A 24,848-nucleotide genomic window follows, 5' to 3' on the forward strand; every position below is an offset into this window, starting at 1 on the left:
TTAGCAGTTTTATTTTCAATCCCCTTCCTAATGATCCCTAGCATGGAATTAGACTTTTTCACAGCTGCCGCACATTGAGTCGACACTTTCAATGAGCTCTCCACCACGACCCCAAGATCCCTCTCCTAGACAGTCACCGACAGCTCGGATCCCATCAGTGTATACTTGAAGTCGGGGTTTTTTTGTCCCCATGTGTATCACCTTACACTTGCCAACAGTGAACCACATTTGCCACTTTGTCGCCCACTCACCCAGTTTGGAGAGATCCTTTTGGAGCTCCTCACAATCTGTTTTGGATTTCACTACCCGAAAGAGTTTGTAGTGTAGTATTTCTATAGTTTAGACATTTTGCCTCTAGGTTGCTAAAATATTCCAGTTAATGATTTTGGTTACTTAGTCAGTCTTTCTGTTTTTACTAACTGCAGGCCTACAAAATGGACAAAGACTGAGGCCTGTGTGTTTGCTAACCTATTAATCTATAAAACATCATTGTTTGGGCCCAAAGGTACATGCATATTTTACACCAATCACAAAGTTATAACATTGCAGTAATATATCAGTAGTGAATCGAGCAGGTATTACCAAATGAATTAACCAATGTGTCATTTGCTGTGCCATCAGTACAACATAATATAGTTTCAAGAACATGAACAGCTCTGACACCTCCTAGCCCAACACATCCCACCCAAAAGCATTTTGTGTATTGGGGAGATCCCTAACGAAGGCATACCACCAGGAGTGGCTGGTGCAGGAGCCGCCGGGGGAAAGACACCTTTAGGCACAAATTAATAGGTGCTTACCTCCACTCTGGCTGCAGCTGCAGTGCGCTGCTCGGGCGGATCAGCTCCTCCACTCACCTGGCCACTGGTGGGGGATGGACTCTCTGGAAGCCAGGTGGCATAGCCGATTGGCTGCAGGGAGTGCCGGGCAGCTGCCGCTCAGAGTAGTTTGCAGCTGCAGCCAGAGCAGAGGTAAGCACCTCTTGGTTTGTGCTTAAAGGTGCCTTGTTATTCCACCGTTATTCCACCAGTAGCGGCAGCCACTTCTACATACCACATATTAAGGAACTTCTCTTCCTTGGTCATTCCCTTAGCTATTGTTAGTTGTTGTGTGATCCTCCCCGCCCCCCACCTGCTATTGCAATTGCCCATATTCCAGCGTACTATTCTATTAACCCCATGTGACCTGTCCTCCATGCAAAGCAGTTTCCATTCTAGCTGCTGCCAGAAGTAGTATTATTAAATCTTTGTGGAGGAGATCCCAGAGCCTAAAGGGTGATCTTTATCTGCAAGAAGCAAAGAGGCTGTTAAAGGCCTTGTGGTTTATTCTCAGATGGTGGATTTATTGCTGAAGTGTTGGAAATAACTGAAACCAATATACTGGGAGGTCTCCTAACTTGTCTTTTACTTCCTATCCTGATAATGCTTTTTATTTTATTTATTTACCATATTTCTATACTGCGTGATATATACATCTCTAGGTGGTGTACAAATTTAAAACACAATATAAAACAGAGAAAAACGGTAAAAAAAATTTCACAGAATGCAATAAAAACAATCTTATAAAATAAAAATTAAGCAGTTAAAAAATTAGTATCAGTTAAAAGCCTGCAAAAACAGAGGCGTCCGGAGGGTCCTCCTAAACACAAATGGAGATGTTCTTAATTCAACAAGGAACATATTCCAAAGCCCCAGGACAGGCATAGAGAAGGCCTGGTCCCAAGTTGCCCCCAAATGAGCTGGCAACAACCATAACTGGAACTCTCCAGATGATCTTAATAGGCGGCAGGGTTCATGACAAAAAAGGGGCTCTCTTAAGACCCAAGCCATCGAGGGCTTTATAGGTAACTAGTGATTTGAGGCCCGTTAAATAACGGGCGCTAGTAGAGTTGTGCACTCCGGGCCCCCCGCTGCCATTCCCCCTTCCGCCGGTGCCAGCCTCCATGCCGCGGTTTCGGCAGCGCCGCCAGGCCTCGGCGGCGGCTTCCCCCCCCCTCTTCCCCCGCCCGGCTTCGGCGGCGCGTCCAGGCCTCGGCCATGGCTCCGCCGCCGCCTCGGCCGCGCTGCGTCTTCTGGCCGAGGCGGTGGCTATGCCGCCGCCTCGGCCAGCTTCCCCCGCCGCCTCTTCCCTGGCTTCCCCGACTTCGTGGGGCTTACCCGGCTTCACAGCGGCCGCTTCTGGCCTTTCCGCGGCCAGCTTCCCCCGCCGCCTCTTCCCTGGCTTCCCCGGCTTCGCCTCTTCCCCGGCTTCGCAGCGGCCGCTTCTGGCCTTTCCGCGGCCGGGCAAACAACCGCCCAACATGGCCGCCTGGTGCTTGCGGTCGTGTCTCCCTCGGCATGTTCTGGGCATGCGCTCCGCGCATGCCCAGAACAGCCAAGGGAGACAAGGATGCAGACACCAGCCTTCTAAGGCACGGACGCACACCTAACCATCTTATTAGAGAGGATAACCAGCACTTTGTATTTTGCTTAGAAACATAGCAGCAGCCACTGCAGTTCTTTTAAAAAATTGTGTTATATGGTCCCTTTGAGTTATCCCAGAGACATCTGGCTGCCACATTCTGTACCAGTTGAGGTTTCTGGACTACATACAAAGGCAGCTCCAGGTAGAGAGCATTACAGTAGTCAAGCCTGAAGGTTACCAGCATATGCACCACTAGTTTAAGGTCATTTACCTCCAGAAATGGATGTAGCTGACAAATCATTCGAAAAAGTGCTCCTGAACACTGCCTCAATATGATAAACCAGAGAGAGTTTTGGATCCAGGGGCACTCCCAAGCTACATACCTGATCTTTCAGGAGGAGTATAACCCCATCCAGAACAGGCACATCTAAACCATCTCCCAAGTCCCGACCCCGTAACCAGTAGCCCTTATTTGGATTCAACTTCCATTTGTTATCCCTCTTCCAGCCCATTACCACATCCAGGCAGGCATTTAGGGAAGTTCTGCCATTTCCTGATGAAAGTGATATGGAGCAATATATCTGGGTGTCATCAGCATATTGAGAACACCTTGCACCAAATCTCCTGATTATTTTTTTTAATTGTTACATTTGTATACCACCCTTCATTAAAACAATCCCAAGGTGGTTATGCTGCTGCTGATCTCTCTCAGCAATTTCATGTAGATGTTAAAGAACATTGGAGACAGTACAGAGCCCTTTGGAACTCCATGCTTTAGTTCTTACTTTGCAGAGCAGCAGTTTCCAATCGACACCATCTGGAATCTACCGGAGAGCTTGGAACGGAACCACTGTAAAACAGTGCCACCCAATTCCCTCCCTCCTCAGGCAATCCAGAAGGATACCATGGTCGATGGTATCAAAAGCCACCAAGAGATCCAAAAGAATCAGCAGAGTCACACTCCCTTTTTGGAGATCATCAGGCTGACCAAGACAGTCTCTACCCCATAGCCCACTTGAAAGCTGGTTTGAAATGGGTCTAGATAATCTCCATCATCCAAAATTGCCTGGAGCTGAGAGGCCACCACTCACTCAATCACGTTGCCCAACCACGAAAGATTAGAAACAGGTCTGTAATTAGCTTACTCTGAGGGATCCAATTCAGGTTTCTTCAAATAAGGTCTAATAATGATCTCCTTAAGACAAGGAGGCATCCTGCCCTCCCTCAGAGAAGCATTTATATTATTTACCAGACCCTCTCTAATACCAGATCCCACTAGACATGAATTTGCAGCAGCAATGTGGGCAGAAGAGAACCGCTTCTTTGCTGCCCACACTGCCAGAGCATAGATCTTTCAAATGTGTTCTGTGTTGCTACCTGTCAGATTTGTGCTGGGTCTTCCCCCTGCTTGTGCTCTAGTCATCTATCTTACCTCTTCAGCCCCTATAGTTCTTTCGAATATCATGGGGCTGACTTTGAAGCCAGTTGTAGAGGATGCATAAGAATGATTGTACCTACTGCTCTAGTGAGTTTGTTATACCATGTTTGCACCAGAATCACTAGCAGAATCACTAGCAGAGCCAACTCTAAACCCTTCCAAGGCTTCTTGGAATCCTATTAGTTCCAATAACCTTCTCAAGTGGACCAATCTAATAGGTCCTTCACCTCTGCAGAGGTGGGTTTTTGTTGCAAGTCCTACCTTAACCAGGTGGTGATCCATCCATAACGGGAGATAATCCGCCCAATGGGGAGATGACAGGACCCTACCCATGGAACACCACCCTGATTGGAACAAAAGACCCAACCGGATGTGTTACCAGCATTATGCATCGGTCCAGAGACCAACTGCTATAGGCCCATAGTCGTCATCGCTACTATGAACTCCTGAGCCACTCCCAACAACTCATTCCCGAAATGAACATTAAACCCACCACCACCAAAAACCTGGGCAACTCCAATGCCAACTCTGCAACCAGAACCATCATTTCAGTTAGGGACTCTGTTGGGCAGTGGGGTGATTGGTACACCAACAGATGTCAGTCTATCATTGGTCCCTAGACTTAAGTACACACATTCAACAGAGGCTAATTCCTTGATAGGGATCCTGGTAAGGGAGATGGTATTCCTATAGACCACAGCCACCCCACCTCCTCACCCATACCTGCTCCACCACAGAGTAACCCACAGGAAGAAGATGGGACCAACCAGACCACTAGGCTCTCCCGACCAAGTCTCTGTAATGCACACCAGGTCAGCTCCTTCATCCATAATCAAGTCATGGATGATCTCAGACTTATTTTAGACCAACCTGGCATTACATCATAATAAGGTGAGGTTCTGTGACTAATTGGCACTGCTCTCCAAGGTCAAAGAGGTGGCAGGCCTCCTGGATGGGGAAACCGCAGTCCATTTTATTAATTAATTATTTATTTAACTTATTTCTATACCACCCAAAACTTACATCTCTGAATTCCCTTCCCCTGTAATGGCCTGCTGACCTACTAGCGCCATATCTTTGTCGATTCACCACCACCACCACTGGAATAGCTGTCCCAGAGTCATCCCCTATCTCTGGTCAACCCAAGACACATACCTGTACCAGGCCCAGCCAAGTTTTAGGCAACAAAAATAGTGTAGTCAATGGGCTCTGGCCTTTGGTGGTGGCCTTCAGGGGTGGGACTGAGTGCTGGGGCCAAACATATTGTTTTGGACTCGTAAAAGGAAGACTCCTGCCCAGCACTCAGTCCCACTGGTTACAGCACCAAAATTTTTAAAAGTTGTCAGGCTTTACAGAGTTTACAAATGGTGGATGAGACATGAATGTTTGTAGAGGGGAAGTAGTGGCTTCTCTCCTGTGTGATGAATTCCTTGATGGATAGTAAGGTCTGACTTGTGCCTGAAACATTTTGCATGCTCCTAACTTTTAAGAAGGATTCTTTCCTGTGTGACTTCTTTCATGTTTCCTAAGATCTGAGCTCCGACTGAAGCTTCTCCCACACACTAAGCATTTAAATGGTTTCTCTCCTGTATGAATTCTTTGGTGGGTAGTAAGGTCTGAGTTCTGACAGAAATTCTTCCCGCACTCTGAACACTGAAATGGTTTCTCTCCTGTATGAATTCTTTCATGTTTCCTAAGATCTGAGCTCCAACTGAAGCTTTTTCCACAGTCCAAGCATTTAAATGGTTTCTCTCCTGTATGCATTCTGTGATGCTGTGTAAGATATGAGCTCTGACCGAAACTCTTTCCACACTCCAAACATTTAAATGGCTTCTCTCCTGTATGGATTCTGTTATGGGTAGCAAGGTCTGAGTTGTGACGGAAACTCTTCCCACACTCCAAACATTTGAATGGTTTCTCTCCTGTGTGAATTCTTTGATGCCTACTAAGGACTGAGCTCTGGCTGAAACTCTTCCCACACTGCAGACAAGTAAACGGTTTCTCTCCCGTGTGAATTCGCTGATGAACAGTAAGTCCTGAGCTGTGCCTGCAATTCTTCCCGCATTCCAAACACGTAAATGGTTTCTCTCCTGTATGAATTCTTTGATGGATAGTAAGTACCGAGCTCTGACAGAAACTCTTCCCACACTCCAGACATGTAAATGGTTTCTCTCCTGTGTGAATTCTTTGATGGACGGTAAGGAATGCGCTCCGACTGAAGCTCTTTCCACAGTCCAAACATATAAATGGCTTTTCTCCTGTGTGAATTGTTTCATGTTTTATGAGAGTGGACCTGTCACGGAAGCTCTTTCCACACTCCAGACATTTAAAAGGTTTCTCTCCTGTGTGAATTCTTTCGTGTTTTCTGAGAGCAGACTTGTCACTGAAGCTCTTTCCGCATTTCAAACATGCAAATGGTTTCTCTCCTGTGTGACTTCTTTGATGTATAATAAGTAGTGACATCTTTCTGAAACTCTTCTCACACTCCAAACATTTAAATGATTTCTTTTTTCCTCTGTGAATTCTTTTATGTTCTGTAAGAGTGGATTGCTGACTGAAGTTCTTTCCACATTCCAAACATGTAAATGGTTTTTCGCCTGTGTGAATTCTTTCATGGTTTGTAAGTGTTGAGCTTCGACTGAAGCTCCTCCCACACTCCAAACATGTAAATGGTTTACCTCCTGTGTGAATTCTTTGGTGCATACTAAGACCTGACCTGCGAGTGAAACTTTTCTCACACTCCAAACATTTAAATGGTTTCTCTCCTGTGTGAGTTCTTTGATGAGTAGAAAGGTCTGACCGCTGACGGAAACTCTTCCCACAATCCAAACATTTAAATGGTTTCTCCTCTCTGTGAATTTGTCCATGTTTTTTAAGTGCTGAGCCCCAACTGAAGTTCCTCCCACACTCCAAACATTTGTATGGTTTCTCTCCTCTGTGAATTCTTTCATGGATTGTAAGGTCTGATCGCTGACGGAAATCCTTCCCACACTCCAAACATTTAAATGGTCTCTCTCCTGTGTGAATTCTTTGATGTTCTCTAAGATGTGTGCTCCGAGTGAAGCTCTTCCCACACTCCAAACATTTAAATGGTCTCTCTCCTGTGTGAATTCTTTGATGGATAGTAAGGACCGAGCTCCGAATGAAGCTCTTTCCACAATCAAAGCACTTAAATGGCTTATCCCCTATCCTGATTCTCCAATTAAGGCTTGAATTACAACTGAAGCTTTTTGCACATGAGAGGCGCTTCCTCCATTCATTTATTTTGTCCATTTTTTCTTGGATTGGGGTTTCCTGTTGGTCCCCAGCATGAAGAGCAGTGGATTCATTCCTCCTTTCCTGTTTTATGTCAGTTCTCTTTCTCTGCTGTCCTCCCTTTTTATGTCTCATTCTTTGCACTAACGCTCTACATGGTTCTTCCTCATTCTTTCTGTACCATCCATCATCTACTGGGAGAGAAAGAAAGCAAGCAAGCATGAATTACAAGGAGAAATGGAGCTTGAGCAATATAGTCATCCCTCACCAACTGCTAGGGTTCCATTATGGCAAAACCTCGCCATTAGCTAATTCACAGTTGGCGAGGCATTAAAGACTGTGGGAAACTGCAAGTTAGGGGAACCATGACCGCAAAAAGACCTAAAAATAAAGGAAAACAAAACAAACAATATAAAAATCACCAAAAAATCCTGTAATATCGCCAAGAGTCACCAAGAAGAATGAGCAAATCAAACCTCTGGACATTTTTTGAACCCCGCCAAATCACACAAAGGCATTTTAAATTGGTAAGGGACAGCAAGGGTTAGCAAAGGTCACCAAGAGGATTGAGCAGATTGAACCTCTGAACCCCGCCCCCAAAATCACAGAAACGCCTTCAAAATCACTAAAGAGCCTCGCTACTCGGGTCGCGGTTGGCAAGGCCTGTCACAGTTTCCCATTCACATATACTCAAAACTGTGGTTGGTAAAAACCGTGGTTGGAAAGGGGTGACCATAGACTCAAATAACTACTATCAAGGCTGGTGTGGTCTTGAGAGGTGGACGATGGAAACCTACATTTTAGCTGCCCACTCAGTCATGGAGTTGAATGGGTCCAATTACTATCTCTCTGCCAAACTTACTGCCCATGCGTGAGTTGCAGGCACTCCCCGCGTTACAAACATCTGTTCATACAAACAAGACGTCACTCATGGGAACTATATACATTCCAATTTATCAATAGCTGGAGGTCCCAGTCTTAATCCCCAACACATTGAATTGAAGTATTTGAGTAGCATGGTTTGGAAGTCCAGTGCAGAAGACGCGGGAGAGAGGCTTCCCATCAGCATGGACAAGATTCAGCTTAGTAGATTAATAGCAGTTTCATGTTTCTGTAAGATGACTAAGTCTTCAACATTTCCCCTAGAATTTGGATCCCTCCAAAAATTGGATAACGGGGGAGCTTTGCCAGAAGATGTTACCAAAAGAGACTGATATTTTAAAAATACCCAGCAGCAATTTCAGGATAAAGAGGGAGCCTTACCCAGAGAGGCCACATTCTGCCTATTCTCCTCCATGACGGCTCTGTGCAGGGCTCTTTGGTCTGCATCCAGCAGAGCCCACTCCTCCTCCGTGAAATGCACAGCCACCTCCTCAAAGGACACAGGACCCTGAAAGAAGAAGAAAAATTTTTCACTCACAGATAACAAAAGGATTCTAGAAAGGGAACCTCTGAGGATAATCAAAGAGAAACATTCGAAGTGAAGAAAGATATTATTTCAGACTCAGAGGAAGGAATTGGCCCATCTCCCCAGTGATCCCTTTCCTACCTGCTGTGATGTTAAAGAAGCCTTTTCTCCACCATCACCCAGGGCAGAAGAGCTTGGGAAAATTGCTGGTGCTATTCCATGACCTATGAGAGGCAACATTAATCAGAGTGATTTGCTTTTTATAGACATTTTCAGCCACAGTTCCTTGTTGGAGGTGGTGGGGTGGGGAGAGTGCAGGGGAGAAAAAGATCACTCTACACCTCCTGGTTTGATAAGGACATTTATGAATATACATACTTTAGCTTGCTGACTCTAAACAGATTTCCAGATTTATGTAGAATAACCTGGGGACAGAACTCCCCCTCAGACAGTGTCCCAGGAAGATACAAGCAGCGAACTCCTGTGTTTTAGGCACAACGGAGAAAAGGGCACCCAGCAGAAGCAGTGAGCTCCATCATGAGGCAAACTGAGGCCGTTGCTTCAGGTGCAGGCCCATCCTGAGGCCGGGCTGACCGCCTAAGGTCCTGCCCTTCTCCAGGCCCTGCGCTCTCTCCCCTGACCAGCACTCAGCAGTAGGGATGTGCACAATCTGTCGGCTGGATGGTTCGGTGGACGGTGGTGGTGGTTGAAGGAGCAAGGAGGGTGCCCTTACACCCCCCACACAGACCGTGTTTCCCCTGCTGGCGCCAGCTGGCGTGGAGCTGCTGCATATGAGCTTGTAAGTAGGAAGGATGGTGGACAGGCTAATTACGTTTATTGTGTAAACCACCTAGAGATGTGAGTTTGGGGGCAGTATACAGTGTGAGTGAGTGAGTGAGTGAGTGTGTGCGCGCACATGCTCATAAACAATTTATATTAGGAACATAGGAAGCTGCCATATACTGAGTGGTCCATCTAGCTCAGTGGTCCATCTAGCTCAGTACTGTCTACACAGACTGACAGCGGCTCCTCCAAGGTCGCAGGCAGGAATCTCTCTCAGCCCTATCTTGGAAATGACAGGGAGGGAACTTGGAACCTTCTGCTCTTCCCAGAGCGGCTCCATTCCCTGAGGGGAATCTCTTACAGTGCTTGCACATCAAGCCTCCCATTCATAAGCAACCAGGGTGGACCCTGCTTAGCTAAGGGGACAGGACCTGCTTGCTACCACAAGACCAGCTTGAAATAATAGGTGGTCCCTCGTGTACTGATTTGCCCTGAGACCCACACGCCCCTAGGGACAGCCCTGCCCAAGCGCATAATTTCTGGGGAGCCAAAGGGGTGGCAACAGAAGTGCACTTAAGTAATTTTGGAGCCTGGACCTAAAGGCCTCCCACTGCCACAAGATAAGCTGCCATCCACTATTTTTTACATCATAACATGCTCAGGCAAAGCTGGAAACTACTTTTTATTTTATTTTTTAAAGCAGAAATTCTGAATAAGATACTTCCAACTGACCTGCAGATAACACATTTCCCATGGACAATCCTGCCACTTCAGTTAGCTGAATGCACGACTCGCTCCCCCTCTCACTCACTTACTCACTATTACCTGTTGCTCTTCTCTGGACTGGACTGGTCTGGTGGTGGTTTTCTGTTGGTCTGAGTGTGTGTGTACATGGTGGCAAAAGAGGGACACGTGTGCTGGCTGGCTGGCTTGCTGCAGGTGCTTGCCTGGCGCTACGGTTTGCCTCTGCCACTCCACTCATGCCTGTAGTCACTGCTTGGATTGGTGGTGGTGGTGGTGGGGATGTCTCTTTCTCTCTCCGTCACTGTGGCTCTGTGTCTCTTAGGATGCTGCTAGTCCTCGTGTCTCAGTCTCTCTCGGGCTGCCACTCGCGCCGACGGTACAGGCGGGGGCAGGTGGCGCAGGCCTAGCCGTACCTGGCCCAGCTGCACCCGGCCCTCAGTACCACCCACCTCCGCTTTAGTCATAGGAGAGGAGAGCTGGTCTTGTGGTAGCAAGCATGACTTGTCCCCATAGCTAAGCAGGGTCTGCCCTGGTTGCATCTGAATGGGAGACTAGAAGTGTGAGCACTGCAAGATATTCCCCTCAGGGGATGGAGCCGCTCTGGGAAGAGCAGAAGGTTTTGGGTTCCCTCTCTGGCTTCTCCAAGATAGGGCTGAGAGAGATTCCTGCCTGCAACCTTGGAGAAGCCGCTGCCAGTCTGTGAAGACAATACTGAGCTAGACAGACCAATGGTCTGACTCAGTATATGGCAGTTTCCTATATTTCACATGCTCTATGCAGGAGCCCTCATTCCGCAATAGAAGAGAGAGAGCTCATTCTCTTGGCCTCCAAAAAATTTCTCAGCTGCTTAGGGAACTTCCACTCCAGTGTGCCCCCATCGCCACCACCAAGGGCATGCCTCTGGCATTTGTTTACCACAAACTAAAAACTTCAGGCATTCTGGTAATAGTTTCTGAGTTGTACAAAAGTGCCTCAGGCTGCAGTGGTTTCACGCTGCTCTCATTTTTTCTGCGTTCAGATTCGTCCTGGAAAAATCCTATGCGCTCTCTCTCTTCTTTTGAAGATGCAGGGGTCCTGCATAGAGCATGGGATGGAGGTTGGGTGGGGCGTACTGAGGGCCGGGTGCAGCTGAGCCAGGTAGGACTAGGCCTGCATTACCTGCCCACGCCTGTACCGTTGGTGTGAGTGAGAGAGACTGAGACACTAGGTCTTTTAAAATTTGTTGTACACTGTCCAGAGCCTTTGGATGGGGCAGTTTATAAGTGTAATAAAAATAGATAAATAAATAAATATGCATCTTATAATTTTCAGTTTTAATTTGAATCTAATAATTGTTTTTCATATTTTTTTAAAAAAAATTAATTGTATTACTTGTATCTGTGTCTATTTTATTGTTGTAAGCTGCCCCGAGCAGTATTGCACTGGAGGGGCAGGGTATAAATATTTTAAATAAATAAATACCTGCTCGGGGCGGCTTACAACAATATCCCTGCTAACTTGGCAAAGAGGCACCTTTTAGCATGGTGATTCTCTTTTATTGAGCAGGGGGAGAGTAACTGGCCCTCTCCACCCCAGCACAGTACCTCTAGTGACTGTTGCTGGTGTCTATCTTATGTTTCTTTTTAGATTGTAAGCTCTTTGGGGACAGGGATTCATCTTATTTATTTATTATTTCTCTGTGTAAACTGCCCTCACCCATTTTTGTAAGGGTGGTATAGAAATAGAATGAATAAACAAACAAACAAACCTTTACTCAGAAGTAAGTCCCACTGTGTTCAATGGGCTTACTTCCTAAGTGAATTTAGGGTTTTCATTTTAAAATTTGCTATCTGACTATCAGGAATATATTTTTAATCAAGCAAGATTTTTAATCAATTAGCTTAACCAACTAAATGATATAGCTGTAATAAGTAGCGAGACTAAATTTCTAGGCTACGTGGTTTCCTGATATTACACAGGCATGGCGGTGCCTATGTATTATGGGTGGAAATAAAACAGCATCCTTTCATGTTATTTCACCAGATCGCCCCCACCCCTCCTTCTGCGGCATCTCAAGGCTTTCCCTTTGCACTATTCACACTATTCAGAGCATTAAGTTCAGAATAATCTGAACAAGTGTGCCAATCTGCACAGAATCTGCGGGGAAATGGTTAAGTTACAAGGAGCAGCAGTTGAAAAGCTGGCATGAAACTTCGGAACGTGAGCTGCGTCTCTCTCCACCCCGCCCGCCAATCACAGGGAATATTATGCATCCAAATAGGGAAGACCAAATGGGCTCCGTTTCTTCAGGAGACTTTCCCATACTCTGATGCTTCAATACTCCATCTTCCGCACAAGGGCCTTTCATGGGTTAGTTGAAATAAATAGGTTTTGCATTTCTACAAGTTAACTTGCAAGCTTTGTATTGTAGCATCAAATTCAGACACGTTCAGTTCGGTTGGGATGTTTGTGAAGAGAAAAGGAGAGGGGGGAAGAAGGGAGTGACTGGGCGGAGACGGGAAGCAGTGGCTGCTCAGTGTGGTCTGTGCTTGTTGTTTTTAGCCCGGGAGGCAGCTGAGAAGGGCTTCTGACAGGGCTGGATGGTGAAATCTCCCCACCCCTCCTGGAAAGGGAGAAATATCTTGAAAATAAAGGACACTCATTACACGGCAATGCTTCAACTCATGTTCCTGAGGTAATTAACACTTCTGCCTATACAGCGGCCTCCATTTTGCAATACCTTACCTCAGAATCGCTAGGCCTCAGTGCTCATGTTTGTTTTCCACCCTCCAACTTTGTGCCTCATAAGAGGGAAGGGCTGCTGAGTTCCTTCTAAGGGCCAGAGGGCCCAGGACTTTTAACAGTTGTAGGACAAACATTCATCAGGTGCAACGTTGCCTAGCATATGAGGGTGCAAGAAGCACCTGTTGATATTCTGCCTCTACTTCAGTTTCTTCCCCATTATAGAACCCTATTATAATGTCTGGGAGACAAAAAGCCACCTACCTTGCAAGACAGCAATATGGATTGCTTCCACATACTTTTTTGCATCATAGCAAGCTTTATGATTAAAATCCCCCTATATTTTTCTGTTGTTGTGTAGTAATACCAACAGCCCACCTACCCAACAGGGCTGTTATCAGAATCCGCATCCAAAAATTTTATGGTAAGAAATTTTCATGGTAAGCAGCACCTGTTGATATTCTGCCTGTACTTCAGTTGCCTGACATTCAGAACTTCAGTGGGTGCAGTTTGCATAACCAAACGCTGGGGGAGAACTCCACCAGCTGAGTGGACCAGCAGAGAGACAGAGCACAGAGCATGGAAGCAGCAAGCAATGCTTCAATCATAAAAATTACCATGCTTGCACCATGTCTGGAGGTCTGGGTCTAACATCTCAATAATAAGCAGAAACTCAGCTATTGGAGCAAGGAGCACCTTGATGGAGTTCTCCCCAGCATGTGGGAGATGTATCATGGGGCGTTTTCCCCATCATGTGGAGACAAAAACTGCACCCTTTGAAATTCTGAATGTCATATAGCTGGCTGTCAGGCAGCTAAGGTTCAGGCAGGATAACAACAGGTGCTGCTTGCATCCTGTCCTGCAACTGTTAAAAGTCCTGGTTCCTTTGGTCCCATTCTCTCACCAGAGAGTGGGACAACTAAAATATACTGTATACTCCTTATCTGTTTGCTTGGAGACTTGAAGCAGCAACTGGTCAGCATTCTATATCACTGATGTGTCTTTGGAGAGAGAGTTTAGTGTGGAATGTTGGTAGATAGATAGATAGATAGATAGGTAGATAGATAGATAGATAGATAGATAGATTTACTGTACCTAAAGCTTTTTTTAAAAAATTGAACAGACACCTCAGAAGCTTGATAGATTGATTTAGAACTTGAGTTTCTAGATTAAGGTAGGGTGACAATCTGTACACAAAGTAGAGTTGATGCTGATTCACTGTTGGGGAGATATATATGGTTGTATTCAAAAATTTCCAAGAAAGCAGAATGCATGTGTTTTTAAACACACACACACACATACACAGAGAGAGAAGATGTACTATTGGAAGTTAAAGGGCACTGGTTAACTGTCAATGTCTTTTTATATTTCAAAAGTAAGGCAAGCACCATTCTATGTATGCAGTAGCTGGCATATTCATCCCTACAGTTACCATCCCTGTGGTGAACATATCCATCCCTCATTTTACTCATTCTGCTGATTGCAGTTGTTGCCTCACCAGGTACTCAGAAACACGTTACCAAATTCTTTTTAAACCTTGTAACGCTAATCCCCAGCTTTTGCTGTTGCCACCAGCCTAAGCAAGTAGTGGGAAGGAGCATGGGGTCCCAGCCAAACTATATTTCCATGGTTATGATTTTGTAGGCCAGTACAATATCTCAGACTGGACATCAGGTGTCATGCCCCCATGGTGTGAACATCATCATCATGAGCCATCAGATTTCCTCACTTTTTGCAATGATTGCTTGCAGCCCAAGGACACACAGAGTTGGGCGCCTAGAGGGCCTCATTCATGGTGGTACCCTTGAGTGCTCATCACTCAGTGCATTGTGGGATATCTGGAGGCCAGGATGCATTGTCCCATCCCCAAGAGATCTGAACTGCTCCAAGGATTATTATTTATACAACATTGAAAGGACAGATCTATTCTAGGCATTCAGTTATGGATATCTGATATTTGGTCCTTGACATTTGAACTGGTTTTCTTTCAATGGAATGGCAATCTGGTCTAATTTTAATGTGCTTTTTGCGGTTTAATGAGAGAGATCTTTGGAAGGTTCCTCCCTCCAAGTATTAATACAGGAAGCCCTCCTTTTTTGTGGGGGTTCTGTTCCGGGAAACTCCCACAAATGGTGAATCCGCAATATTGGAGTGCTTAACCATCAAAAAAAAAAAGGGATTAGGTTCATCACAGGTGGTGTGAGTGGCTGGGACACTTAAAGAATGTCCCAGCCACCTGTGCCACCACTTTAAATCACCCTGTATACCAGATGCGAAGCAGGGAGAGGGGCCATTTAAATGTGCGTCACCACTGCCCAGGTGGTGGTGCACAGGCAGGTGGCGCACAGGCAGGGTTCAAGAGCCGGTGCGAGTGGCCAAGAACCTTCCCCTCCACCTCTCTAAAGACTTCAAGGGGCCGTGAGGAAGGCATCCAGCCACACATGCTGCTTCTTAATGTCTCCCCGTGTGGGCAGGGAGGCTTTAAGAACATAAGAACAGCCCTGCTGGATCAGGCCCAAGGCCCATCTAGTCCAGCATCCTGTTTCACACAGTGGCCCACCAGATGGCTGGGGACCTTTCTGACTGCCTCTCTAAACCCCAGAAGGCTTAGAGAGGTGGTCAGGAAGGCATCCGGTCACTCACACCCCACTTTGGGAGGGGCAGCGGGGACAGTGGCCATGTAATGGTCATTTAGCCTGCTTCTTAGCTGGCATGCCAAGAGGCTTAAAGTGGCAGCTCTTAGAGCTCTTAGAGGCAGCTCTTAGAGGCAGCTCTTAAGTTATTGCGAGGATAGAAAACCCCTCATAAGCAGAACTACTCCCATGGTAACTGAATTGGTATGCAGGCAGGGAACCTGCAAATAGGTGAATCTGCGATGTGAAAATCCACGGAAAACAAGGGCCTCCTGTACTAGTATTATTTATATATTATGTAAATGATTAAGGAGGTTTTCTTCTTTTTCTGTTTGACTTCTGTCTTTCTCCTTTTTATTTATTTAGCTAATTATGTATATCATCACTATTTTGTTGTTGTTTGGTTAGGTAAAATAAAGTGGGGGAGGGGGGGAAGGAGGTAGCAATGTCTCTGCCACCTGGCTTGGCAACATGGTTTAAAAGCATATACCTACTGTGGGGTGGGGGGTTCATATTGACCTTTGACTCAGGCAGCATAATTCCTTGAGCAGCTTCTGAGCAGAAGTACGATCCATTAATCCTTACCCAGTGAGGTGGTATCTCTGTTGGCCTCCTGAGAGATCCCCCTGTACAGCAGCTTCTGTCTGGGGTCTGATAGAACCTTCCCTACTTCAGAAAAATCAGTGGTAACTTCTGATAACCTCCCCTGCACCTGAAACACAAACAAAAATCGAAGGCAGGGATAGGAAGTGGGAATTAGAGAAGGAATGAGGTTAGGGAAAGGCAATAGGTGGAGGAAGGAAGGAATGTTAGCAAACATCCACCTGCAGGGACTTTGAAACAAATCTGGACCACCATGGGGAATTTATTTTTGCTCACATTGATCTTCATTTGATTAATTACCTTTAGCTATTAATTAATTATACTTCTTTGTTGTATTAGTTTGTTCTCAATAATTGTTATGCAGTGCCTTGAAGGTTTGCAGAAAGGTGGGATATCTATTTTTTTAGCCTACTTTCCAGTAGGCTTATGAGGTCACCTGGCATTCTTTGTGTGTGTCCATGTACCCCGCCCCGCCCCCGCCCCCCATCAACTTCGCAATGCCTGGACCAATATGAACCAAATCATGTACAGTTGTAGGGACACATAGGGATACCTCAACAGTGTAGTTTGTGATGATGTCATCCAACCCAGTTCAAGGTGGCAGACATGTAAACCTTTGAGGTGCAAGTGCACTAACTTGTGGACTGTCTAACCGATTTGAACCAAACTTGCCACAGATCTATGGACACATAGTGATGCCCCAATGGTGTAGTTTGTGGTGATGTCACCCACCCTGATCCAAGATGGCGGACGTGTGAACTTTTGAAGTGCAAGTGTACTAACCTGAGGACTGTCTGATTTGAACCAAATTTGATACAGTTGTAGTGAGTGACACACAAGGACACCTCAATGGTGTAGTTTGTAATGATGTAATCCACTCCGATCCAAGACGGTGGATGCATGAACATTTCAGGTGCAAGAAATTTAACTTGTGGACCTTGATTTGAACCAAATTTAGTCCCATTGTAGAGACAGTGAAAGGAAAGTAGGCTGATTAGTTCTTACTAGAACAACTTGTTATATAAATGAATGAATGAATGGGATTTATCTATCAAATTTGTATGCTGCCCCAAACTTCTGATGCTGAGCAGCTTACAATCTTTTAATTTAATCTTCTATGAGTATAAACCTCTCTCACCTGCTGCTCTTCCTGCTTCTTGTCCTCTTCCTGGCTCAGGAGGAAGCCTTCTGCCAGGGCCACCGCCTGCGAACTGGTCTCTGGCCCACATTCTCTGACCCAGCTCTCCAACTCTGGAGGAAGGCCTGTCAGGAATCGCTCCAGGACCAGCAGATCCAACATCTGGTTTTTTGTGTGTCGCTCTGGTTTGAGCCACTGATAGCAAAGCTTGTGGACTTGGTTGCAGACCTCTCGGGGTCCTTTAGCCTCCTGGTACTGGAACTGTCTGAAGTGCTGGCTCTGGACATCTGAACTGAGCATGCCCTCATCCAGATTCTTCTGCAGAGTCTTTTCCTGGAATTCCTCACTGCTCCCCGCTGTGATGGCATCTGGGACATCTGAGGCTTGCATTCCCATCTCCCGTTCTGGGCTCTAAAAACCACCTCTAACAAGGCAAGGACTCTTCATCTTTGCAGCAGGAACTGCTATAATTGCTGGGACCACTGCATTCTGCAATGCCAACACATGGTTTTGTGACCAAAGTATTGTACACTCAAGTCAGGGAGAGGCTTTTCAGAGAAAGGGGATTCCAGGCAGTAAAAGAAACTTCTCTCCTATAGGAAATGAGGCAAACATTCAAAGAGCAACTAGAGACTGGAGGGCGGTTCCTTCACTTGCAAGTCCCCTCAGGATGAGGATCACACAATGCTCCCATTGAAAGCCTTGCCTTGGGCTCCCACCCCTGCCCATAACAGCTGTCTTTTCCTCGCCCTCTTCCCTCCAGCAAGCACCCCAGCCAGATCTCCTCCCCTCCCTTCAGCAGCCATTTGTCTCTCCCAGGGCACTGAAAAACCTGCATAAATTGACTGAAAACTGGCTTCAGTCTCCCCAAATCCCAGGGCCCTCCATGTTTTGCATAGAGGTGTGTGTGGCGGGGGGGGGGGGAAGCTTGTGTTGGCTTTGGAGGGACCCCAGCTGGATCAGCCACACAGACCACCTCCCCATGGGATGCAATGTGGGGCGGGAGGCTCTCTCCCCCCCCTTCTCTTCCCCCCCCTTCTCTTCCTCCCTCCCCAGTCACTTGCTCAGCTGTACTCTGCCGCGGGGGGGGGGTCTTCCAGTCCACCCTTTGCACACTCGCCTTTCTGTCTGCTTGCCACCCCCTCCCTCACATTGAGACTGCCCTCCAAACGAATGCACCGAAGGAGGCTCGCCAGGTCCAAGAGAGCATTTTAGGGGGCGGGAGAGGGAGGGCATCAGGGCAGGAAGAAGCTGCCAGCAAGCAATCCCCTTACTTTTGCCTCTCTAGGGCTTGCGCGTCTCTCTCACTTTAACCCTGAGATGGCAGGGCATCTTGCTAGAATGCCCAAACAAATGGACGGAGGTACCTTCTTCCTTGCCTTGCAGAAGACAGAAGTAGCACCAGTAAATAAAGAGGATTTCCAGACTGAGTGTTTGTGGGGAGCGTCAGTGAACTACGGAGTCATCCTTGGACATCCACATCTTGGTCGTCCCTTTTGCCGACTCTAGGCCTCTGCAGCTGGGTTGCCTTGCCACACTTTTTCTTACACTCTCTCTGGTACACCGTAGTAAGCGTGTAGAAATTCAACAGGTGCAGAGTACTGCCACCATGAAAGTACAATGGACTTTGCCTGTTGAATTATTGCCTGTCAACTCGTTTCTCCCTGGCTCTGCCCTAAGAAGTGAGAAAAGGCAGAGATTCCCCCATGCTGCCACACAATGTGCTCCAATAATTGGCATTTTTACCACCCACCTCCTTTGGCCAGTTTTCCAGGGGAGTTTGCTAAAGTCAGGGTGGGAAGTAAAAATCCAAATCCTGCCTTGGCTACAGAGAAAGAAAGACAATCAAGTTACTACACGTTTCCCTAGCAACCTGACCTAGCCCAAGAAACTCCATTGTTTGTCCTCTCAGAACAATTATTATCTGAATAGAAATGATAATGATCCCTCCCAAGAGGAACTAAAGCTCACAGTACTTTCACACAACACGTGATCCACTTGTGGAACTCTCTGCCACAGGATGTGGTGACAGCCAACAACCTGGATGGCTTTAAGAGGGGTTTGGATAACTGCATGGAGGAGAGGTCTGTCAATGGCTACCAGTCGCAGGGCAGTGGGCCACCTCCAGCCTCAAAGGCCGGATGCCTCTGAGTACCAGTTGCAGGGGAGTAACAGCAGGAGGGAAGGCATGCCCTCAGCTCCTTCCTGTAGGTTTCAAGAGGCATCTGGTGGGCCACTGTGCAAAGCAGGATGCTGGACTAGATGGGCCTTGGGCCTGATCCAGCAGGGCTGTTCTTATGTATCCAGAACCTTTCCCAGAGGCGGGAAGGTAGGGTAAAGTCGATTGAGTTATGAGGGTGTTTATTAGCCATAAGCGCAGTAATAATTCAGAGAAACCTGGGGGCCATTCACATTGGTGTTCTTTTAATAGGGTTGCTATCCGTTCTTGAATATTTTTTCCAATCCCCACCCCCCACCCCCTGTGTACCCCTCATACCACTTGCTCTCTGGTCTGGTCTTTCTCTGGACCCCTCTGGCCAGGAAGTGGGATGCCGCTCCTCCTCCTTCCTACCTGCACATGCCTGGTGTGTTTGAAAATTTCCAATTGGTAAACATTCTGTCTATTGCCAGCGTCTGGGTCTCTTCCAGGAGCAGGGCTAATGACACTTGTCAGTGCCCCCTCCCCCCCGCCCCGCTCCCAGCACCATTCATTCATTCGAATTCGATTTCTAAACCGCCCTTCCAAAAACAGCTCAGGGCAGTTTACACGGAGAAATAACAAACAAATAAGATGGAACCCTGTCCCCAAAGGGCTCATAATCTAAAAAGAAACATCAGATAGACACCAGCAACAGTCACTGGAGGTACTGTGCTGGGAGTGGATAGGGCCAGTTACTCTCCCCCTGCTAAATAAAGAGGTGCACCAGAGGTACACCTAGGTAATTTTGGAGCCTCGACCTAAAGGCTTTTGGAGCCCCCCCCCCCCAATTAAGCATTATTATTGTTGTTGTTTACACAGTCAGACAGGTGTTATTGACTGGTTTGTTTTATCCAGACATCGAGTCCTTCCCAAGGACCTGGGATGCCAGAATTTTATTGTCAATGTTGTTGCTGTTACTGTTATAGATATTGCCGCAGAATATAGGCTGTTCCCAGTAAAGCTGCTATTTGTAATTGGCTGGTGGTGATTTCTGTGGCCCCTATGGTGTTGAGGTGCTCTTCAACGTGTTTTGGAATTGCACCTAAGGCGCCAGTTACTACTGGGATTATTTTGGTCTTTTTCTGCCACAGCCTTTCAATTTCAATTTGTAGATCTTTGTATTTTGTTATTTTTTCTATTTCTTTTCCTTCTATTCTGCTATCACCTGGTATTGCTATGTCGATTATTTTAACTTGTTTTTCTTTATTCTCAACTACAGTTTTTTCTTCTCAACTACAGCATCATTATTATTTCTTGTTCACACAGTCAGACAGATGTTATTGACTGGTTTGTTTTATCCAGACATCGAGTCCTTCCCAAGGACATGGGATGGCTGAATTTTGTTATCAATTTTGTTGCTGTTATTATACATATCGTTGCAGAATATAGGCTGTTCCCAGTAAAGTTGCTTTTTGTAATTGGCTAATGGTGATTTCTGTGGCCTCTATGGTGTTGAGGCGCTCTTCAAGTTGTTTTGGAATTGCACCTAGGGTGCCAATTACCACTGTGATTATTTTGGTCTTTTTCTGCCACAGCCTTTCAATTTCAATTTGTAGATCTTTGTATTTGTGATTTTTTTCTATTTCTTTTTCTTCTATTCTGCTATCCACTGGTATTGCTATGTCGATTATTTTAACTTGTTTTTTCTTCTTCTTGACTACAGTTATATCTGATGTATTGTGTGGCAGATGTTTGTCTGTTTGTAGTCGGAAGTCCCATAATATTTTTGCATCTTCATTTTCTACCACTTTTTCAATTTTGTGGTTCCACCAATGTTTGGCTACAGGTAGCTTGTATTTTTTGCAGATGTTCCAGTGTATCATCGCTGCTACCTTGTCATGCCTTTGTTTGTAGTCAGTCTGTGCGATCTTTTTACAACAGCTGATTAGGTGGTCCACTGTTTCATCTGCTTCTTTACAAAGGCAGCACTTGCTGTTTGTTGTTGGTTTTTCAACTTTTGCTCTTATTGCATTTGTTCTTAGTGCCTGTTCTTGCGCAGCCAGTATTAAACCCTCTGTTTCTTTCTTCAAGTTGCCATTCTTAAGCCATTGCCAGGTCTTGGTGATGTCTGATTTTCCACCTATATTGTGCAATATTGACCATGCAGTGGCTTATTTTTCCATTTTTCTGCTCGGTTCTTGACTTGATATTTCTTGTAGGCCTGCTTTGTTTCATTGGTGTTGAATAGTTTCTCATTATTGACCATTTGAAGTGCATCTTCTTCACTGTCCTTTATATATTCTTCAAGGCCTCTTTTCTCTTCCTTTACTGTTTGATGGACTTGCAGCATTCCTCTTCCACCTGAGCTGCGAGGGAGGTATAGCCTATATCAGGGGCGTAGCTATAATTGCGTGAACAGGTTCAAAGAACCCGAGCCGCACCCAATCAGGAGCCGCCATTAGCGGCCCTGACACGCCCCCCACGTCTGACATCAGACATGGGGGCGGGAGTTTAGCTCCCGAGCGGGGGCTGTGCGGCCCCTTCGAGAGCTAAACAAAGGTTGGTGCTGTGAACGCAGCGCCAGCCTAACTAGCTCCTGAAGGGGCTGCCCGGCCCCTTCAGAAGCTAAGACTGGTGCTGCGTTCGCAACGCAGCCCAGAAGCGGCTCTTCCCTGCGAACGCAGCCCCAGCCTTTGTTTAACTGTCGAAGGGCCACATGGCCCCTTCGACAGTTAAGCTGCTTCTCCCAAATGGAGCCTCAAGGCTCCGTTCGGTAGCCAGACCACGCCCCCCGCATCTGATGGCAGACGCGGGGGCATGGCTATCCCCTGCATCTGACGTCAGACATAGGGGGCGGGGCTATCGGGGCGCCCGCCGCGGCTGCACACAGGCTGCCGGCGGGCTAGCTACGCCCCTAGCCTATATACATCACTGCGGGGGTGCAGAGCATGATTGATGGTCATTATTTTCCTGGTCTTACGATCTAGCATCTCTAGCTCTGCCTGGGTCCAGTCTATTATTCCTGCAGTGTATCTAATAACAGGTATAGCCCAGGTGTTTATGGCTTGTATGGTGTTCCCGTCATTTAGTATGGACTTCAGGATTTTTTAAAACTCTCCTGATGTATTCACTTCCAATTTTTCTTTTAACTTCAGTGTGTGCAATGTTATCCGCCTGGAGAATGCCCAAGTATTTGTAATGTTCTTTCTCTTCCAAGTTCTTGATCTTGCTTCCATTGGGCAGTTCTATTCCTTCTGTTTTTCTTATTTTCCCTCTGTTCATTATTAATGCAGCACACTTGTCTAGTCCAAAGTCCATTGCTATATCGCTACTGAATATATGGACAGTGTTTAGCAGTGATTCGATTTCTGACTGGGACTTTCCATACAACTTCAGATCGTCCATGTACAGCAGATGGTTGATTTGACTTCATGTTTTAGATGTTTGGTATCCGAGGCCTGTTTTGTTTAGTATTTGTGAAAGTGGAGTCATGGTGATTACAAATAACAGAGGAGATAGTGAGTCCCCTTGGAAAATACCTCTTCTAATGCTAACCTGACCAAGTGTCTCGCCGTTGATTGTTAACTGTGTACTCCACATGCTCATTGCTTTTTTACTAAATATCTGAATGTTTTTGCTGACACCAGTTGTTTCTAAACATTTTAGTATCCATGTGTGAGGCAATGAGTTGAAGGCTTTCTTGTAGTCGATCCATGCAACACTTAGATTTGTTTTTCTTCTCTTGCAATTTTCTAAAATAATTTTGTCAATTAGCAGCTGGTCTTTTGTGCCTCTGGTGTTCGAGCAATTTCCTTTCTGCAACTGGAAGCTGTTTGTTAGTTAATAAGTGTTGCATTACTTCATCTGCTATTATTCCAGTTAATAATGTGAACATGGTTGGCAGGCAGGTTATCGGTCTATAATTACTTGGAACTGCACCTTTTGCTGGGTCTTTCATTATGAGATGAGTTTTCCCAGTTATTAGCCATTGTTCGATATCTCCTCCTTACAAAAAGTGATTGAACTGCTTTGATAGTTGTTTATGAAGGCTTGTTAGGTGTTTAAGCCAAAAGCCATGCAGTTCATAGTCGCCTGGTGCAGTCCAGTTTTTAATTTTCTTTGCTCTTTCACTTATTAATTCTGGTGTTATTATTAGATCTTGCATTTGTTGGTTACATTTTTCGACCTCTTTCACCCAGCCTGCTTTTTTATTATAATCTATTGGATTGTCCCATAATTTCCCCCAGAATTGCACTGTTTCTTCTTTATTTGGTGCTTCTATGTTTCTTGCAGTTTCTCCTTCTATGCTGTGGTAGAAACGTCTCTGATTCGACTGGAATTGGAGATTCTGCCTGTGTTGTGTAATTCTGGCTTTGTATCTGCTAATCTTCTTTGACACTGCTGTTATTTGCTGCATCATCATCATCATCATCATCATTATTATTATTATTAATAATAATAATTCAATTTCTATACCGCCCCTCCAAAAATGTCTCAGGGCAGTTTACACAGAGAAATAATAAATAAATAAGATGCTCAGCTGGGTGAGCACACCACCCAGGACAGACTAAAGAGAGCACACTACCCAGGACAGACTAAAGAAGATTTGGGAGCCCCCAAGAGCTATGGAAGCCCTGGACTTTGGCCCGGATGTCCAGGGATAAGAGCATCTTTATCCGCCAAAGAGCCAACCACCTCCTAGGACAGCTTTTGGCCAGCATCCAACCAAGGATGTACACGGACCGTCGAGGCACGGTCTGACGCTTGGTGGGGGGGTGTAGCTTTAAGGGCGGGGGGTTGTACTTACCTCTCCCACCGCTTTCCCCCCTCCAGCGCTCCATTTGTTAGTGAAATTTTCAGGGCGGCAGCATTCCTCCCTGCCACCCCTGCCCCCTCGTTGCCTGTGAAAAGCGGAAGTAACGTCTGCGCATGCACGCGCTGCACATGTCACACATGCCGCACATGTCACACATGCTGCGCATGCGTGGACATTACTTCTGCTTTTCGCAGGCAACAAGGGGGCAGGGGCAGCAGAAGGAATGCTGCCGCCCCGAATATTTCACTAACAAATGGAGCGCCGGAGGGGGGGAAGCGGCGGGAGGGGTAAGTACAACCCCACCGCCCTTAAAGCGATACACACACACCCCAGCGTCGAACCACCGGACCAGGCCACTTGCAAACCGGTTCGCAGGCCTCTAACATGGCCTGCAGACCGGTTCATGCACATCCCTACATCCAACATTATCCACCACCACCATGGCACTTGGCAAAGAAATCAGAAGTGTGAAAGAGCAGTCAACAACCCCGCCATTAAAGGATGTTACCCTGGCAGGCTTTGTGTAAGGCCCTATGCCTGGACCTAGCTGCTGTCTACATGCCACTGGAAACGCCAACCAGAAGAGGACAGAAATTTACTGTACAGTTCTGAGATCTCCACCAAATTAATTAGGCAGCTGCCTATCACCCAAGATTTATCTCCAGGACGTTCCCTCTGACTTGACTCCGCGCAGAGGAATGGGATGCTATTCTGCCCAATGACCAACACCTGCCATTATTGCAAACAGGGACACTGGGAGGCAGGA

General features: G+C 46.3%; 1 protein-coding gene and 1 pseudogene across 1 annotated transcript; both read right to left on the minus strand.

Annotated features, from left to right (window-relative positions):
* Positions 1 to 4,794: 4,794 nt before the first annotated feature.
* The window catches only part of LOC128347580 (zinc finger protein 420-like), a 30,235-nt pseudogene continuing 10,181 nt past the window's right edge, over positions 4,795 to 24,848 (minus strand).
* Positions 12,417 to 18,197, minus strand: LOC128347564 (zinc finger and SCAN domain-containing protein 31-like). The gene is made up of 3 exons (XM_053302524.1): positions 17,127 to 18,197; positions 15,971 to 16,097; positions 12,417 to 12,633 (listed from the first exon to the last, which is right to left on the minus strand). The coding sequence occupies exons 1-3, from the start codon at positions 17,520 to 17,522 to the stop codon at positions 12,569 to 12,571; spliced, it is 588 nt and encodes a 195-aa protein (XP_053158499.1). The 5' UTR covers positions 17,523 to 18,197; the 3' UTR covers positions 12,417 to 12,568.

The sequence above is a fragment of the Hemicordylus capensis genome, chromosome 2 (genome assembly GCF_027244095.1).
Source record: "Hemicordylus capensis ecotype Gifberg chromosome 2, rHemCap1.1.pri, whole genome shotgun sequence".
Lineage (NCBI taxonomy): Eukaryota > Metazoa > Chordata > Lepidosauria > Squamata > Cordylidae > Hemicordylus > Hemicordylus capensis.